The sequence below is a fragment of the Rattus norvegicus genome, chromosome 5 (genome assembly GCF_036323735.1).
Source record: "Rattus norvegicus strain BN/NHsdMcwi chromosome 5, GRCr8, whole genome shotgun sequence".
Classification (NCBI taxonomy): domain Eukaryota; kingdom Metazoa; phylum Chordata; class Mammalia; order Rodentia; family Muridae; genus Rattus; species Rattus norvegicus.
In genome coordinates, this window is record NC_086023.1 from 129794636 (window position 1) to 129813383 (window position 18748).

Genomic DNA, 18748 nt, shown 5'->3' on the forward strand with positions numbered 1-18748 from the left:
AGATGTTATATAGAGACTGACACAGGGTAGGTTTTCTTGTTGTTATTGTAGGGTTTTTTTGTTTGTTTTGTTTTGTTTGTTTGTTTTCAAGACTTTTTTCTGTGTAATGTTGGCTGTCCTGGGTCTCTGCAGATCCTGGCCTTGAACTCAGAGAGATCCACCTGCCTCTGCCTCCCAAGTGCTGGGATTAAAGGCCGTATATACCTCCATTGTCCAGCTAGTTTTCTTGTTTGTTTGTTTTAAGTTTTAAAACGTTTGAGTAATAACCTAGTGCAATATAAGTTTAGCAGTAAGCAGTATAAGCTGTTTTCATCTCTGCTTTCTTTTTTTGAGCTAGGTTTTTCCTTTGTTGTTGTTGTTGTTGTTGTTGTTTGTTTGTTTGTTTTTTCCCTGTCTTTTCATTTTTGTCAGTGTATCTGCATTGAGATCTAGGAGCAGCTACCTAGATGCTCCCTGATCTCAATGCAGTGTCTCATCTGACAGTTTGTAATGTTAGTTGTGCCATTTAAAATTTGTATTTTCTATTACAGGAAAAATAGTGAAGCTCAGTTAACTGAATCACCTTGGTCATGAATTTATCTTTAAACAAATAACTGGTGGCTAAGGAGGATAATGATATTATTAATTTTGAAAGATGGGGTGAGTCAGATCATTCTAAGTGTAGTAGAATGCCTCTAGAGGTTTTAGGTTGGGGACTCACTCTATCCTGGTGTATTTTAAAAATGCTGTTGTATATAGAATGGATTGCAGGAAGCAGAAATGAGTGACAGAGATCACTGAGACAATGTTCTAGTTCAGCTGGGAGATGAAAGTGGCCTTGGTATGGAGGAAAAGAAGTGAATGGAAAGGTTAGTGAGGGGCGTAATGGTTCATAGAGTTTGGTTGAAGTAACTGAGCGAGTGGTGGTAGTCTATTTCTGAAATGAAAGAAGGTTATGTATGGAGATAGTTTCATTTTGTTATATTATCTTTACATTTTCCATTAAATACCTGACTGGAAAACACCAGTTGCACAAATCTTTAGGTACTCTTTTATCCGCTGTAAAAATGGAGAAGGTCGCCATATTTAGTGGGGTGGCTAGGGTATGTGTTGGTATAGAAAACATGTGAGATTGAATGGTTAATTGAATCAATAACACAATAAATGAGGTTGACAATTTGAATCTAATACCTATATCTCTTAAATTATCAGAACTGCCCTCATCAGTGATTGTGTTGCCACATGTAGTTGTGACTAAATACTATGTATTATTTATTATATTGTTATATAAGGGATCTGGCATAGACAAATGTTTTTTAAATGTTAACTAATTTTGCCTTATAAATTGTCCAGTTCTTATCCTCTTTCATGTGCTTTGCTAATAAAAAAATTGTGAGTTTCGTGAAATGTATAGGCTACAGAAAAAAGGGATTCCCTATAGTCAATGGATTGTAGCCCAGTCAGTCAATGGATTTTACCCCATCAATCAATGGATTGTACCCCAGTCAATCAGTGGATTGTACCCCAGTCAGTCAATGGACTGTACCCCAGTCAGTCAAGGGATTGTACCCCAGTCAGTCAATGGATTGTACCCCAGTCAGTCAGTGGATTGTACCCCAGTCAATCAGTGGATTGTACCCCTGTCAATGGATTTGCTTTTGATGAATGCTTAACATTGACATCGATGAACTAGCTTCTCAATATGTGCTTGACATAATCAAGTACCCTTGTGACTTCCTTAGAATAAAATTATTTGGGTACTCAGTCCTTATATACTTGTTTATTAGGCTAATGCTGCTTGGAGTTAAGGGATGACTAGTGAAATTCCTGATGCAGTTTTTAGGTTTTGTTTTGTGGCGTAGTTTGGAGGTTAAGAGGAAGGGGTAATAGAAAGAGGCTATATGGTCAACACTGACTAGAGCAATGAAGGGTTTGAAGTCAAATGTTAGTTTTTAATGTACAACAGCCTTATTAAATAGTCTTAAATTATAAAAATGTATGTTGTTATTTTCTGTTTTAGTTAATGTATTTGATTGGGCTTGTTTTATAATGTACATGTTCTAAAGTTAATGTAAACAAAAATAAGGACATTGTTTTTATCTAATTGTAAGGAGAAAGTGCCATATTGTTTTAATTATCTTAATTACAAGTGAAATGGGAAGGCTTATTCTAATAATTGCAATTTCAACTTTGGATAAATTTTATATTCTTTCTGTTTTTTATATGCCTCATCTATAAGTGGCATGGAAATAGTTGTTGTTTAATCTGTAAAGTACTTGGAACAGTCCTTAGACATAGTAGTGTTATTTAAATGTCTGCTAAATAAACTAGTTAATAAGTTTTGCTACATATTGAATTCATGCAACAATTTAACCTTTTAGGATTTCAACTATAATTCAAACAGTAACATTCAAAGATATATATTGAGTATTACCTTAATAGATACACAGTTTTTCCCAAAAAAAAATGAGTTGAATGAGAAAGAAATTAGTTTTGAATTAATTTGAAACTATGATTGATCTTTAGAAAAGTAACACCTGCTTGGAGTGATGGGGTGGTACTTTTGAGATTGGAAAGAATAAAGTCAATTAGGTTTGTGTACAATAAAGCAGGGTTTTGTTTCAGTTCTTCCCCCCAACCCCAAGATTGATGTGAACATGGAATGTGCAAAGTACCTGGATCAATTCCCTGGCACTCAATAAATGGGATCCTTGGGATAGTTGGGACCCTTCTTTTTTGCCACCTGATCCTTTATTGATGTCTTTACAATTCTGTCACACTGTATCATATGTGTTTGTTTCTGGGTATAATTTTTAGAGGGCTGTTAGTTCTTATAAGGAAAAGATATCTAATCTTTATCTGTTTTGTGTCTGTCCTACAAAGAAAGACTGACTTTCAAACTGTCAGTTCAGAATTGTTGCTTGCCACCACTTGTATATAAATTCGAACTGTTGCCAATATTTAAAAGCTAGAATATTTTACTTTTAAACAAAAACAGCTTATTGAAACTAGATCTCTAGACATATTGAAGAACCAAAAGTTCTGGTGGTGCTGAGCCCCAGAGTTTTTATGTAATTGGCTGGTCTACAGTGGTCTAAGATAGGACAAGTTTATCAATTGATAATTGATTATAAATCAGTACATTTCCTTAAAAGTAATACTGGCTATTTTCCTGTCACATTTCACTCATCTGTTACTTGTCTGGTAGTTCTAACATTCCCATTGGAGACCGTTGCACTGGTAACTGCAAAAGAGCATAGAACTTAGGAAATGCTTCACGGATGTTGGATAGATGAAGAAAGGGCCATCTACATACAGAAGTATAGAAGGGAGCAAGGGTATCATCCTGACATGCACAGGATCACAGGTCAGGCTTTCTGTAAGTTGGCATTAGTAGCCTCTGCTCCCATCATCTTGTCTTTTACCATGTACAGTAGAAAGACTGAGCTGTCATGTTGAGATGTCAGAGACTAGTGCTCAGAATAACATGGCCAGGCTGCCACAATATTGAAGGATGCACATATTTGAATTTACTTAGTACTGGCATAGTGCAGTGAAGCATGACAAATAAAATATGATCAAATGGACTTCCCATTTTTTTTTTTTTGGAATGCATGACAATATCTACTGACTGGAGGAAAAAAACACAAACAACACCCAACTGTGTTTGAAGACAAGATCTTTGATCAGAATCTCTGAAATATTCCTTTGAGTTAGCTATCAGTATAGTAAACTTTATTAATTTGTACATGACAGTAATTTGGAATTTCTGATTATTTAGTCTCATTGAACTAAAGCATGTCCCATATCTATGAAGAAAGAGTTTGCCAAGCAAGTAAACAGTACTAATAATATTTCTTTGGTAGGGAGTGTGGTTAGGTTGGGGGAAGGGAGTGAGGAGAGGGTTGCAGAAAAAAAACAAATTTTCTGATTTTAGTTTTCAGGGATGTGTTACGATACAATAAAGTAGAAAGTGCCTCTGTGTCCCTTAGGTTTCTCCTTTTGGATCCTGCTTCTGCTCCTTGTTACTTTTGTCCTCAGTTAATTTTTGTAAAGAAAGAGTAAATGCTGCATTGAGCCTATTATCAGATGACATATGTGTGTATGTAAAGCACCTGATAGAACTTTGGCATTTCATAATTTCTCTGTCTACATTTGTATATTATAATCAAGATTTCAATCCATCTTACATAGAAAATAACTGGAGGGAATTTATTGTCACCTTTTGTAGAAGTAGTTACTCTTAAGTTACTATACTCCACCCCCTCCCATGTTGTCTTCCCTACTACCACACACTTACAGAATGAGTATACATGAAGGCAGAAACTCTGTCATAGTCACTGTTACAGTTTGTTCCCTTCTTTACATTAAATACTTGGTAGAAATTTGTTTGTCAACTGGCTGGACCACTGAATGAATGCTTGTGGATTATGAACACTCAAGTGATTTTTCTTGATAAAGCTGGAACTGAGTTTTCAGTTTATAAGCCCAAGGGGAAATTCTCTCATTAGTAGTATCTGTATGTTTTATCCCTAAGAAATACACACTAAATTACTGATACACAGTGATCACTCTAATTTATGTGGCTTTTGGTTTTATGATTAATAAAGTATCTACTTTTTTAAGGAGGCAGATTTTTTCCAGAGATGTTCATTTAATTTTTTTTAAAGATTTATTTATTTTCTGTATGAGTCCACTACCGCTGTGTTCAGACACATCAGAAGAGGGCATCAGATCCTATTACAGATGGTTGTGAGCCACCATGTAGTTGCTGGGAATTGAACTCAGTACCTCTTCCATGGAAGAATAGTCAGTGCTCTTAACTGTTGAGCCATCTTTCCAGGCCTCATTTAATTTTATGTTCATATATATCAGAATGTGCACATGAGTACAGGTGCTCCTAGAGAACAGAGGTGAGGGATCCTTTGAGGCTGGAGTTATAGGTAGTTGTTAGTTGATATGGATACTGCAAGAACAGTGCACACTTTTAACCAGTAAGCTCCATCCAGCTCTCTGGAGGCAGAAGTTTGGGTATTAATTCTTAAGTGTCTCTTATGGTCTCAGTTATTCTTTTTTTAAATTTACATATTATTTAAAAACCCTATGTTATGTGTATGCATATTGTAGGCAACTATTTACATATTTTCATTCTAACTACATTAAGTAACTCCTTAGTGGAATATAAGAGAATTGCTTCCCAAACAGCCTAGTGTTTTCTTTGCTATACTAAAGGCATTTAGGGATGACGTATTCTAAGTTATTTGCACTGTAAATTTTTCTTTAATTTTGGAGTTCTAAATACTCCCCATTGATAATTCTTAGACACTTTAAGTTAACATTTTAAACCAATAAAAGTGTCACTATAAAACAATTTAGCTATACAATTTGTGCTTTTAGTAGACTATCATATATACAACTCTGCCCTCTGGTATCTCATTGTCATTAGAGGATTTTTTTTTATACTTTAAAAATGGAGTTTGCTTATTTAAAACCTCATTTCTCCTATATATTTATCAAGTATGTATTTAGATCAACATTTTCCTTCTCTTTGCTTGAGTATTTATTAAAATGGCCAACCTGGAATTTCATCATTATTTAAAATTACAGATATAATTGAAGTAATACTTCTATGTCTTACTTAAGAAAGACAACATGGCAATGTCTCCATGCGCCTCTTCTGTCATATACGGTGAAAAAATAAATTGTGATTTTTTTCTTTATCTTATTAAGTAAATTATATGGTCATTTTGTATGGAGCTTCCATAGTTAGAGATGTAAAACAGCAATTTCTTGGTTCTATAGCATGACATAGTTCAGAGCTGAGATTAGAGAAACCCCGTAGAGTTGTTAATACTTGAGGGCATCCCCAACTAGAAAAGTATGTGAATTTAGGCATGGGAGGAAGGAAGGATCTGCTTTAAATTTAGTGTAGGGTCACTGAATCTTAATGATAGATTAAACAAGGGAGGTAGAATAATGAATAGGGGTATGCTGTTTGTAGCACTAATACCAGAAGTCCATGGTTTGTGGCGGTTTTTTATGTCCTTTCCCATATGGTTTCTGAATAGAGCAGGTTATGGCAGGGATGAACTAAGGGATAGCTTTGTTAATGAATAAATAGGAGTAATTTTTTTTAAACAGGAGACTTCAGGCAGTATATTTAGAATGTATACTTATTTAATGAATCATCTTTATTTTTCCCCCATCTAAATGCATCAAGTGCTAAGTTAAGGTGTTCCTAGTATTTCTTTCTAAATAAGCTGTATCTACATTTTAAAGCCAGCCTTAACAGTGAAACCCTTGGGTTAGGATTTTAACTGCCGTAATTAAAAGCCAGTTAAATGGAGCTTCTGAGCACTGGCAGCCTCACTCCTTGGGTTTTGATGTGTATTAGGCTTTCGTTTATGGTGTCCATTCACTTGGTGTTTGGAGCCAGTTTCTAACTTTGTTTCATTCGGTCAGAGTTAACTAGGTGTGTAATTTTGTGCTTATCCTTTTGTAACTCTGCTCTTGGCCAACACAGCTACTTTTCTGAATTGAAGATGGTCTCTTTTTTCCCTTTCACCTACATGTCCCTTAGGTTACTGGTAAAATCTGATCATGAAAATTGACAAGTTAGAATATTAAAGTCTGATCAAATGTATTATTAAATATCATGGGAGCTGTTCCTTGCAGAAACTAAGTTTAGTTTCCTAAAGGAGTGATTAAGGAGGTTGTCTCTGGTGCCTAAGTTAAGCAGAGTCAAGGGAAATGCAACTCTCCTGACTCCAGAGCTCCAAATGCAAACACTGGCCTAGTTGTTCCCAAACTTTCTTCTTGATGTGGGCGACTTGAATGGTTTATTTTCACTTGATGAACCACACCCCCAGGCCACGTTAGTATTCATGGCAGACCCCAACACTAAGTCCTTTTGTTGTCTTTGTTATTTGCATTTTTTTGTTAACAAGAAAAGATAAAATTATTAGAGAGCTGATTATAGACTGAAGTTTATTGCTGATGGTTCCCACCACTTTTTTCACATCTCAGAGAAAGCAAAGGCCTGGATGGGCAGTAGAACAGAGCAAAGCAAACATAAACATCATGGCTGAGCTTCAGTGGGATACTGCCAGAGTGAGAAAGGATTTATAGGGTTTTGTTTGCTGGTTTAGTTTTATTCCCCCACATTATAAAAATTTTTCTTTGCCAAAAACATCAGCAACATTTAAAAATTTAAAATGTTTATCCAACTGTCTCCTTTAGTTAAGAGTGTTTGAAATCTGCCTTATCATTTTGACTTAAGCCTTAACCAAATGAAGGATATTTAAGCAAGTAGCTTAATTTGTTTATGTGTGTATGTAGCATAAGTTTATGCTTAGACTCATCTGAAATAAGAAAAATTTAGTAGGTGGAAAACAAAAACAAAACAAACAAACGATATGCACAATAGTTTAAAAGCATTGCTCATATCTTTTATAATATAGTTTACATTTTACAGGTACAGTTTCATTTTAGAACTGAGAGGTTACAAATATAACATAGCTGTTTCTGATCAGAATGGCACTTACCCAAATAAAAAACATAAAATAGGAGTTGGCAAGAGTGTCCATTGCTTGAGAGAGACAGAGAGAGGCAGAGGAGAGAGACAGAGAGAGGCAGAGGAGAGAGACAGAGAGAGGCAGAGAAAGACAGAGGGACAGAGAGAGACAGACAGAGAGAGAGAACGAACAGTGGAATAACAAAAGACTTGGTCTACTACACATTGGCCAAATAAAGTTGTAATGCCCCGTGTAAACCTTACCATACTCTTTTACTCTAGTTGAATGCTTTGAGGCATCCATCAGTGAGGACAGCATATAACAGTTACATGATAAAGCTTATTTATCATAATATTCTTTAGCCTTTGTTTATTTCCTCTGTGTGCATGTGTGTGTTGCGTGCTTGCGTGTGTGTGTGTGTGTGTGTGTGTGTGTGTGTGCATGCTTATGTGTGTGTGCTTGCGCGTGTGTGTACGCTTGCGTGTGCTTGCATACGTGCTTGCATGTGTGTGTGTGCTTACGTGTGTGTTTGTGCTTGCATGTGTGTGTGTGTGTGTGTGTGTGTGTGCATGCGTGCGCATGTGTGTGTGCCTGTGCCTTGCTGTTTCTTTCTCAGTTATTTGTTACTCCTTAACTTCCCTGGTACCGTGGAAGCAGTATTATTTATATAACAATAGCCAGTTGCTGTTTGCTCTGGCAGTTGTTCTACCTATAGCACTTAAAAGTTCAAATGTTGACATCTAGCAGCTATACTTGATTGCTTCTTCATTACAACGTTGTAGAAAGGTTTTCTTGCTCTTATGGTAGAGGTGTCTGTAGTTGGCCCCTCTCACTTGTTACTGCTTACTGACCACTGCTCAGAGGAAGCAGGAATGAGCTCAGAAAACTCCTAATTGTGGCCGTGTGTAAAGGTACTGGGCCATAATTCCAGCACTCAAATGGCTGAGGCAAGGGAGCCCCAGGCTAAATTAGGTAGTGAGATCCTGTCTTGAAGATCTTAAGAAATTATTCACAATGATAAAATATCATGTGGAAGACTTTTAACTATAATTCACAACGTTTTACTTTACGGACAAAATTCAGATTAAGATGTCTGTTGAGATTCCGAAAAAGTCTCAACCTTAGAGTTTGGTAGAACTAAGGTAGAGTTTGTACTCACCATTTACGGAGTGGAGGAAACTTGAAGTAATCATTCTTTATGAGCTTTCGTTTCTATTTTTCTAAAATGAAGATGATAATGTAAATAAAGGTTATTATGGGAGTGATGATTTAGTATAAACTAGGAACTGCTTTATTGAAGACTTTTGAGTAGTGGTTGAGTTTCTTCCCCCACTTCTGTACTCAGCATCAACCTGTTTGTTTCTGTCTTTCTGTGTCTCTTTGTCTGTCTGTCCGTCTGTGTGTCTGTTTCTCCTTTTCCTATTAAGTTCTTTCTTCTTTTCAGCTAGTCCTCCACCTATTTTCTGTCTTGGTTTTTCATTTTATTTCTTTAACCAAGTAAGTGTTTGCAGGAGCAAGTGGCTACACCCCAGAAAAAGATGTCCGAGTGCTTAGGCCCTTTGATCTCTCCCCTTCATTGCAGTGTGTGTTGTTAGTCCCAGTCTTGAGATTTTAAATTGGAAGTGCTGCAGCTCCATTATGTCTACAAGGTCAGCCTTCCATGCCTACTTTTGTGGCTCTTACATTTTTCCACCCTTACTTCCTTGATGTTTTCTGAACTTTTAGAAGAGGTGAGGTAGATGTCCTATATATGGTTATATCTCTAGTTTTCAACATCTTATAAGGTAGTAATATCGTCTACTACTATCAGAATATAGTAAAGGGCCAAATAATAAATATTTAAAAAAAAAAAAACCAAGGTACAGTCTGTTGAATCCTCTTAACTGTCCTGACCTGGCAGTATAGAAGCACCGCAGACCATATGGAAACAAGTAATACTGGTGATGTTTTAGTGTAGCTTCCTGGTAGAAAAAGACAATAGTTTTACTGGCTTTTGGGATACACTTTGCAGGCCCTGCTTTAAACTTTAGTGTAATAACACTGTGGTCTTTGAGTTTGATGCAGGCTCACTCTCTCTTCGGCGGGGCTCTAATTCAGTAGTAAAGATGCTGGAATCTCATAGCTACACAAAATGTTCATTGACTGAGTTCTAGTTCACTGACTTGGTTCTAGTCTTTTGAATTAAAAGAATGAAGTTTATGGACCTCAGAAAGCCAAATCTTAGAAATTTCATTATACAGAAAGTTTCAGTTTCTATGATGCAGCAGAAGTGAGACCATCAAGCTGCTGTGTGGCTTTATAGGGCCATTGGTGATTAGTGAAGCACAGGGATGCAGATAGTCCAGCTGGCCCATCCACAGCCATAAGGTGTTCAAGGTGCTCTTAGTTTAGGTCAAGTCCTCATATAGTTTCTAGGAAAGGAGAGAGAATAAGGAAGCAGAACTCCCTCAAGGACATTTCTGTCATTCTTATTCTGAAGCTGCCTGACTAGTTGTTCTCTTCTCTCTCAGCACGGCCACTTTGAGTGTTCCACATTTCACTTGACGGTCATACTCCTGACTATTAGACTGTACTATTTTTATGTTTTATCGGCAGGGCTGTAGTGGATTTGTTTGTAGCTAAATATTTGGTAGCATAAATGGTATCCTTGTGATTAACTAGTGCATTGCTTCTGATACATTTTGTTTTACCTACAGAGATTCAAACTTACAATCAAAACATTTCTGACTTAGAAGGATTTTACTTTCTGGTTCCTGAAGAATCTTTTGTCTTGTCTTGATTGTTTGTTTTGTCCTCTGTGCTCCCTGGGATCTGATCCAGACCTTTGACTGTGTTGAACACATGCTCTAGTATATATATAAATTGATCCAATGGGAATAAAATATCAATTGAACTTTACAGAATGAATGCTGTCTAACATGAGACTCTTAAAAATGTTCGCGGCAGTTATTTCTGGGTTTTTATTTATTACTCATTTTCCTTCCTAATGGCACAAACTCATTAATTTACTTAATTATATGTAGGGAGAAATTTTAAGAGCATTTATTGAAGGCCCTGCTGTTTTATTTACAATAAACCAACTATTTTCTTCCATGATATTTATAGTCTATCATGAGCTCCCTATGATAGAAATATAGATTAAAATATTTGTGACTTTCCACACTGTCAGACTTTACAAAAGATTATAAATTTATGAGGTACAAGGATTTCAGTGACAGCAATTTGCCATCTAATCCTACCTACCCTGTTCACCCAAACAAAATTTTGGGATTTCTAGAAATTTACTCATTCATTAAAGGGATAGGGCCCCTTAAGCATAGACTGTGAAGGGTTGAAGATTCAGTCAGCTAAAGAGACAGTCTAGAGAAGCCTGTGTATGAAATTCTGCATCTTATACTTCAGACTGGTTAGATCACTTTTAAGACTGGTTACACTAATAATGCAGTGCCACAGAGTGTTCAGCACACTGGAATCAGGGGGCTCTAAATTAGCATCTCTGATTTCTTCCTGGTGATAACCACTTCTGCTTTGAGAACAACTATTGTAGAAAAATCATTTACTTCTATTTATCATTATTTCTAACTTGACAATTTTTCTAAAACCTTTTTAAAATCTACCACTAAGGTTCTGATATTTAGCCTTTTTAACATTTGTGACATTTAGCCTATTTTCTTATCTATTATGGATTTTCATAGCTCTTTCAGAATTATGATTTGAGAGCTGGGGATGTAACTCAGTCAGTAAAGTAATTGCATAGTATGTACGAAGCCATGGATCACTTCCATAGCACCACATAAGCCTGGTATGGTGGTGTATACCTGGTAACAGAGGCGGGAGAATCAGAATGTTTGAAGTTTTCCTGTTCTACACAGTGAGTTCAAGGCCAGTTTGGGGAACCTAGAATCAAGAAAAAAGTCTTTAATCTTTTAATACAGACTTAACTTTTAAGTAAAGATATGAATTTATTTTTGTTTTTATTCACTACTTAGGTTAGTTTGGTGTAAACATGATGTAGATTTTGCAATTTTACAGTATTTTTATTCTCATCAAAGTTTCAGTATAATTTCCCTGTTACTAGTGGAAATTCTTAATCTTATTTCTAGTAGTTGTTCATAATGACCAAAATTAAATCCACTTACAATTATATGTATTTAAACTAGATTCTGTACTTGATTCACTTTATTATTACCATCCCAATAATCTTATAAAATGTCAGCTGCCTTGTTGTTTTATGAGAAAGAAGCAAAATCCGTTTTCTAAGTATGGCAGAAGGAAGGTGCAGTTGTGAGAATATGAATTCATTTAGACCCAGAAGATGTGAAAGTGCAGAAAACAGTTGGTTCAAAGCCTGGTTGAAAAGCACTTGAATTTTATAGGCCTCTTCATTGTTTTCTGGGAAGATGGTATTTGAGAAAAAGAAATTCTTGAGTTACTGTTTTTATGAGGAGAAAATGGCTTGGTCTTTTAATGGTTAATGAGAAGAAGTAATAGTTAAACACTTGGAGCATTGATTTCTGATTTGAATTCTCTAACACAGGCCAGCCCTGGGGGAAGGGGGAAAAGCTTGCTAATTAACATTTGATTACTGATGCCACCTTCTCATTCCCCTTGCACCATCCGGTTTCAAACGTTTTTTTGTTCAGGAAGGATTTTTAGACGGGTTTAACTTGCATCTTAGTAAAACAAATCCATGTGCAACTACAGTGCATGTACAATATGTTAAAAAGAAGAAAAGGGAAAGGCATTAGATATGTAGTATGTGTTCAGAGCCCATTCTGAATCAGAAGTGATTGGTTTCTTAACTACACAAGCCTTTCAGAGTGCCACGGATTGCCAGGAAATGGAGCTCAGCCTGGTTGTGTGCCTTGTTTTGATTTAAACAGACCACTGCAAACACTTACTTGTTCCATGTAGTTGCAGCTCCTAGTGTGATTTGTTTTAAATTTGGATAAGCTCAGGTTCTACTGTCTCTAGAGACCTTTTGTTCCTGTAACAGTGGCAGGAAAATTATGTGGATGCCTGTTGTTTATGACACTGCTTAGACAATAATGTGTGCTAGTGTCTCAATTCAGAGAATGCAGAACCAATTAAAAGCTGTTTGGAGCCCATATCATTTAAATATATTTTCCTACATTAAAATGGTTAATAACAATATATGGGTGCAATTTCAAAGATTTTTAATGAATTGAATTAAAAAAGCATTGTAACTGTTAACATTGATAACAGTGGTCTGGCTAGACTGTGGGGTCACTGATGACACAGTTGAAGGTATAGTTACTTCAGAAACCATCACGACAAATTTTATTTTAAAATTAGACCCTATGAGGTTAAAAACATTAATTAGGTTTTAATCAAGTTACAAAGTAAAGACTCAATTATTTATTCAAGAAAAATTGATTTAAAATGCTTCTATATCTTTATTTCTCATGTGAAATTATTTTCATTTTTCTCCTTGATGTCTGTTCTATTAACTCTACTGCTCTTCTTCCATTAAGGCTAGAACCTTAATGTTTGTAAACTCCCTCATTATGGCTTTGTTTTGCATATATTTACCTCTTTCTGCACCCAGGATTAACTCCAATATCTTCATGATATCATAGGATTTTATAGCATTGAAAGTCAGAGATGATCTTTATTCTCGTCTAAGGTTGAGTGAACTAAATCTCAGAAAGGCTCAACCAATTTGTGCACAGTAATAGCTCTGGGCTTAGAATCAAAATTCCAGTTCTGCTTTCTTATGCCACAACACATACTTTGATGGCATTTTTAATTTACTGAGAAAAGGTTTGACAGTTTTATCAGTATTCAAGTTACAAGTGATTACTTTATTATAACTGACAGTGTTAGTGCTACTAAGCTTCATAGAACTTTTAGTTTTCAGTTGGAATAACTAAGAACAACTCATTTGAGTCTATCCTTGAGTTTAAAATTCAAAATTTAACGTTTAGTAGGGTAACTTAGCCAAGAATTTTTCTGTAAGAAATTCTGATCAATTTTTTTTTTTTTCCGGATCTGGGGACCGAACCCAGGGCCTTGCGCTTGCTAGGCAAGCACTCTACCACTGAGCTAAATCCACAACCCCCTCAAATTTTACTCAAAGAAAAGCTGTTTGAAATTTTAAGTGAATTTAAAATAAAAGTTGGGGGAAGATGCATTCTTATGAAAATACTTACTCTGAGCATGCCATGATAAAATAAAAAGGTCCTTTTTTCGAGTGCTATGTTTAAGTATGTAGATACACACCCACTATGACAATATCTAATAAATCAGAAACATATTCTGCACTTTTTCAAGCTATTCTGTGTGTGCGTGTGTGCGTGCGCGCGCCCGTACATTCCTTCAGAACTAAATGAAACATTTGCATGGGTTAGTAACTTAAAATCTCATAGATTTAGAGCTTAACACAAAACAAGAATTGAAAAGATTTTGAATGTTCATCATGTTTTTGAGCCAGTGCTGATCAAAGAAAATGTGTAAGACCAAAAGAAAAAAATCCCTTAGGAAATGTAATCCAGTGAAGTGTCACTTGTTCCTACTTAAATTTAATAGTCTGGAATTTAATAGTCTCTAAAGATGGGACTACATCAGAAATGGGACAGTGATGTCAGCTGAGAGTCAGCACAGCAGACAGACTAGTGCATTCATGCTACCTTTCTCGGATACTCAGGATTGCTTTCTTTCCCCGCCTTTCTCTTGTCTCTCTCACCATATCCCCTTTATGCCCCCCCCCCTTTCTTTTTCTATTCTCTCCATCATCCCTACTATCTTGCCCTGTCTATCTCTGTTTCTCTCCACTTTGGTTTCCCTCCTTCTCTAGAACTGCATCTTTGATCTGTTTCATAGGAACTTCTAATTCATCTGCATCATTTTATACACAGCTCAAAGACTACTTTTAAAAAAGTAATTACTTTTATATTTTATTTGTGAACTTTTTAATTTTTCCTTTACTACACAATGGTGATTTAAACCTTTGGCTACACTCATCAGTAAAGGCATTGCATCTTTATATCTCTTTTATTAAACTTACCATTTTGGTGTTTCTGCTACTGCTTTGCTTTATAATGGTAAAAGTCTGCCTATGGTTATAGCATGGACTTAATTTAAAAAGCTAATTTGTTTTCACTTAAATTGCTGTTTAGTGGCTGTAGTTTAGCCTAAAACATTTCTTTTGTAATAATCTCAGAGTACTTAATAGATTTAGCCTTTGCATTGGGACAACCAAACATTAGCTTAGTATGCTTCACACAGTACTCTCACAGCTACGTTCTCTCTGCAGTAGCTAGTTTGTTCTAGGACAAGTCGTTTTAACAGATGTCATTCTGGGAAGGACAATGAGGCCAAATACTTGTGCAGAGGCTACCATTACTCTAACTTTGATCACTTTTGTTCAGCACATCAGTCTGGCATTGTGCTTTATACCAACATAGCACTATAGCCAGAACATGCTTTTCAGGCTTACAATAGCAGGGAATGCCATTCATTCAGTGCAGTTATATATGAGTTAATGAAATAAGAAAATACTGTTTATTTCATATAATGAATCATTATGTTTTGGAATAAGGTAGAATTTAAGGAATTTCATTTCAAAGTTACTTGTCTGTGCATCCATCATGTTCGTGCAAGTTTCCAGTATGTGTGTGTGTCCGTGCGCGTGCAGAGTTTTCCTGCTTTTGTTCAAAAATAGCTGATGAGCTCTGATGTAGCTGTGTACTCAAAATGTAAGTTTAAAGAAAGAATTTTTTTCTTGAAGTCTAAAAATTCTTTGTGCATTCTTTCCTGTCTGTTTTTTTTTTAAATTAATGCAATGCTTTGGATTGTTGAAGTACTGTTGCCCCTGAGAGCACTAATATTTAAGTGTGATGACATAGACTCAGCTAGTGAATGTGCTTAAAAGCTGGTCCAGTTGCCTTTTGCTATGTTGTTGAATTGGTAAGGACTGATCAAAATCCCCAACGTTGATGTGACAACTGTAAGCAAAATATTGCACAGTAGTCTGAGTGTTGCTAAGGCAGTTTGGAGAAAAGCTGCTTGTTTAAATTGCGTGAGGGATCAAGCAGTGTTCCAAGCTCCTAGGATCTCATTTGCTGATTCCCATGTTTCCCTATCCCCAGCCCAGGTGTACATTTGAGATAAAAATAGATTGAGTTCCATGTTTTGTTTTGTTTTTTTTCCCTTAATGCGTGCATATCTCTGTTTCACTGGAAGAGTAGCGTAGGTGTGTTTGTGTGTAATAAGGAGTAATATAACAGACAACACATGCTGCAGCTGAGCAGCATGGTACTTCTAAGTTCTGCAGTTCAGAAGTATGAGGTAGTGCTGCTTGTTGAGCAGCCATATTAAAATACTAACCATAGAACATGTGTGTAACATCTCAAGATCAGCTGGGATGATAGAGTACACTGAATGAAGGCTTCGTTAAGGTGGACTGCCTCTTTATCATTATAAGGAACTAATAGTTTTAATTGTAAGTGAAGAATGAAATGGGATTTCTGTACGCTGTTTAGAAAAAAAATCCTAAGAAATTAGGGATAGGATTTTTCTGGAATTATGGCTTTCCAGAGTTCTTCTAAATAGTCCAAGCTGCCTCCTTACTCATGGTCCTTCTGCCTTACAGTAGAGACCCAGGATTGCAGGTGTAGGCCAGCCCTCAGTAAGACAGGCCCCTTTTTAAGTCACTGGATGACAAACAATTGAATTTTCCACACCTTGTGTTTTCTCTTGACTCTTCTCCCTGTAAAGTGAAAGATTAAAGTTGATGGTAGGCTTGTTTGAGACAGGGTTTCACTAAGTAGCTCTGGCTGTCCTGCAACTCACTAAGGAGCCTTTATTTTGACTGTTAGAGGCTAAAATAGTATATTAATGGAGACCCCAGCTTAGATTTATTTGGGATAATTTAAAAAAAAATCATACAACCTGCTTTATATTGTTTAATGCCTTTTAAACTAGAACATAAAGAAACTTCAATCCCTCACTCTACTTCAACCAAATTCATTTCTTCTCTTTCATAGAAACTTGGAATATACTTTTGTTTCAATCATAAAGTTTTAAAATTAAATTACTTACAAAACGCTTGTAAGTGTAGTCAGCTCTCAGTGAACCATTACGTGAAGTTTCTTAACCAACTAGAGACTTGAAGTCAGCAAAGATCACAAACAGTCATCACGCGTCTGCGGTGATAATAGCTCAGTGCTTAAGGAGGTCCAGTTCTCACAGAACCTGAACCTGAGTTCAGTTCCTAGCACCGACTTGTAACTCCAGGTCCACGGATTTGCCTCTAGCTCCTGAGTGTACCCATATTCAACTGCATGTATCTACCTACACAAACACGCATACACTAAAAACATAAGTCATAAGAGAAACTTATGTCTTGAAATATACATATAATTCGGCTCTTGAATTTATGGTACTTTTTAAAACTTTTGTAAAATTGTTCTGACTTGTATTAGTTCTAAATTACTATTTTGAAACTAAAAGAAAATATGAATTAATGTTTTAAATAAAGTTACCATAATAAAATAATGTCAAAATCCTATTTTAATTCTGTTGCTTTCTTTTTATAGGTAAAGAGAAATGTGTATGATCTGACAAGCATACCTGTTCGACATCAGTTATGGGAAGGCTGGCCAGCTTCTGCCACTGATGATTCAGTAAGTGACACTCCAGTTACAGCCTCTCCATAGTATAATTGGCTTTACAAGCAGAATTAAATGCTTCAGGTTTTCCACTGAAAAACCTTTTTATTTACATCATCATGTCAAATTTTTTAAAAAATTATAATAATTTGAACTCATTTACAGAACAAATGTTCATAAACCAAGCGTTAACATGATGTTGATAATGATGTATTATCAGTGTTGGGAACTTGATATTGCTTGATTTGACTTAATCTTTTCCTTGATGAGAATATATTTGGTTATTAATTAGATGTTCAAAGTACAAAAAATTATAAATCATAAGATATTTCAAAATTAACCTAACACGTTTTTTACATGTGTGTCTTGTGTGTGTATGTGTGTGTGTATCAGTGGTTAGGTACTTTGAAAATTATTACATTTGCAGTTGATATAAATATCTTTAAACAGTTTATACATTTCGCTAACATAAAATCAAGGAAATATTAGCTTGTCATCTTTCAATATTAGGGATTTATGAATACTTTTTATTGTAATTTGGAAACCCTTCTCTATCTCTGCCATTTTTCTGGTAATTAACTTTTCCAAAGGAAAAGACATGAAGAAATTTTGTTCCTCTCTCCCCATATTTACTTACTTACTTGTATACTGTTACTTACTTACTAAACAGATACCCATCATGTTTTGCTCTTGGCATTTTTGTTGTATGTTCATTTCAAATGTTTTTATATTTATTTTTTATTTTATACTGTATATTGGAGTCTGATTTGTATTCGCTAACTACTACGTGAAGCCTGCACTGGACTATGGTTGATACACTCATTGACACTCAGTTGAAGAAATCTGTTTCCCTCCTAGCAGCTATTGATTCCAGATAACTTCTTAGCTACGTGTAGGAGTTTATGCCCACTCTTCCTTATTTGTACTGGGATTTATTTGACTTAAATTTGTGTACGAGGTAGTACTCACAGTCTCCGTGAGTTCATATGCACATTGGCCTATTGTATCTGTGAGTGTTTCCTTGAGGTTGTCTGCCACTTCTGGCTCATGCAGTCTTTCTAGGCTCTCTTCCTCATAGATTCTTGGGCCTTGAGTGTAGGTATGTGATACAGACATCCCCTTTAGGGCCGAGTGCTCCAAAGTGTCTCTCTGCACAGTGTTCAGTTGTGGGTCTCTATGTTAATTCCCATCTACTTCAGAATTAGCTTCTTTGATGAAATCTGAGTGATGGATGCACTGACCTGTGGGGATAGTCATATGCCATTAGGAATCAATCACTTCTTATCTCTTTTTTATGTGTATGTTTCTGTTGGTGTTGGAGGACAGAAAAGAACAGAAATTCTTTGAAGCTAGATTTACAGATGGTTGTGATCCACCCACCGTGAGTGCTCATGATTGTACCTTAGAGTTGAATTAGCTTTTCTAATAAATGCAATGCCTGCCTGAACAGTTACCTTTTTTTTTTTTTTTTTTTTTTTTTTGGTCATTGCAGCCTAACATTTTTAAAAACAAATTCATTCTAGAAGATAAGATATTCTGAGTTTATTGAGGCAGATGCCTTTTGAGTCTAGCTACAGTATAAATCACATGCCTTTGGAAAAATGTCTTGTGGGTTTCAAAAAT

The 18748-nt window shown here is 35.8% G+C and overlaps 1 protein-coding gene across 3 annotated transcripts in view; it reads left to right on the plus strand.

The window, feature by feature from the left end:
* Faf1 (Fas associated factor 1) overlaps positions 1–18748 on the plus strand; it is a 363928-nt gene that overhangs the window by 139959 nt on the left and 205221 nt on the right. For all 3 annotated transcript variants that reach the window (NM_130406.2, XM_063287104.1, XM_039109189.2), the window contains one exon: positions 17054–17140. In NM_130406.2, coding sequence (NP_569090.2) covers positions 17054–17140 — 87 coding nt within the window. The remainder of the gene's footprint in view (positions 1–17053; positions 17141–18748) is intronic.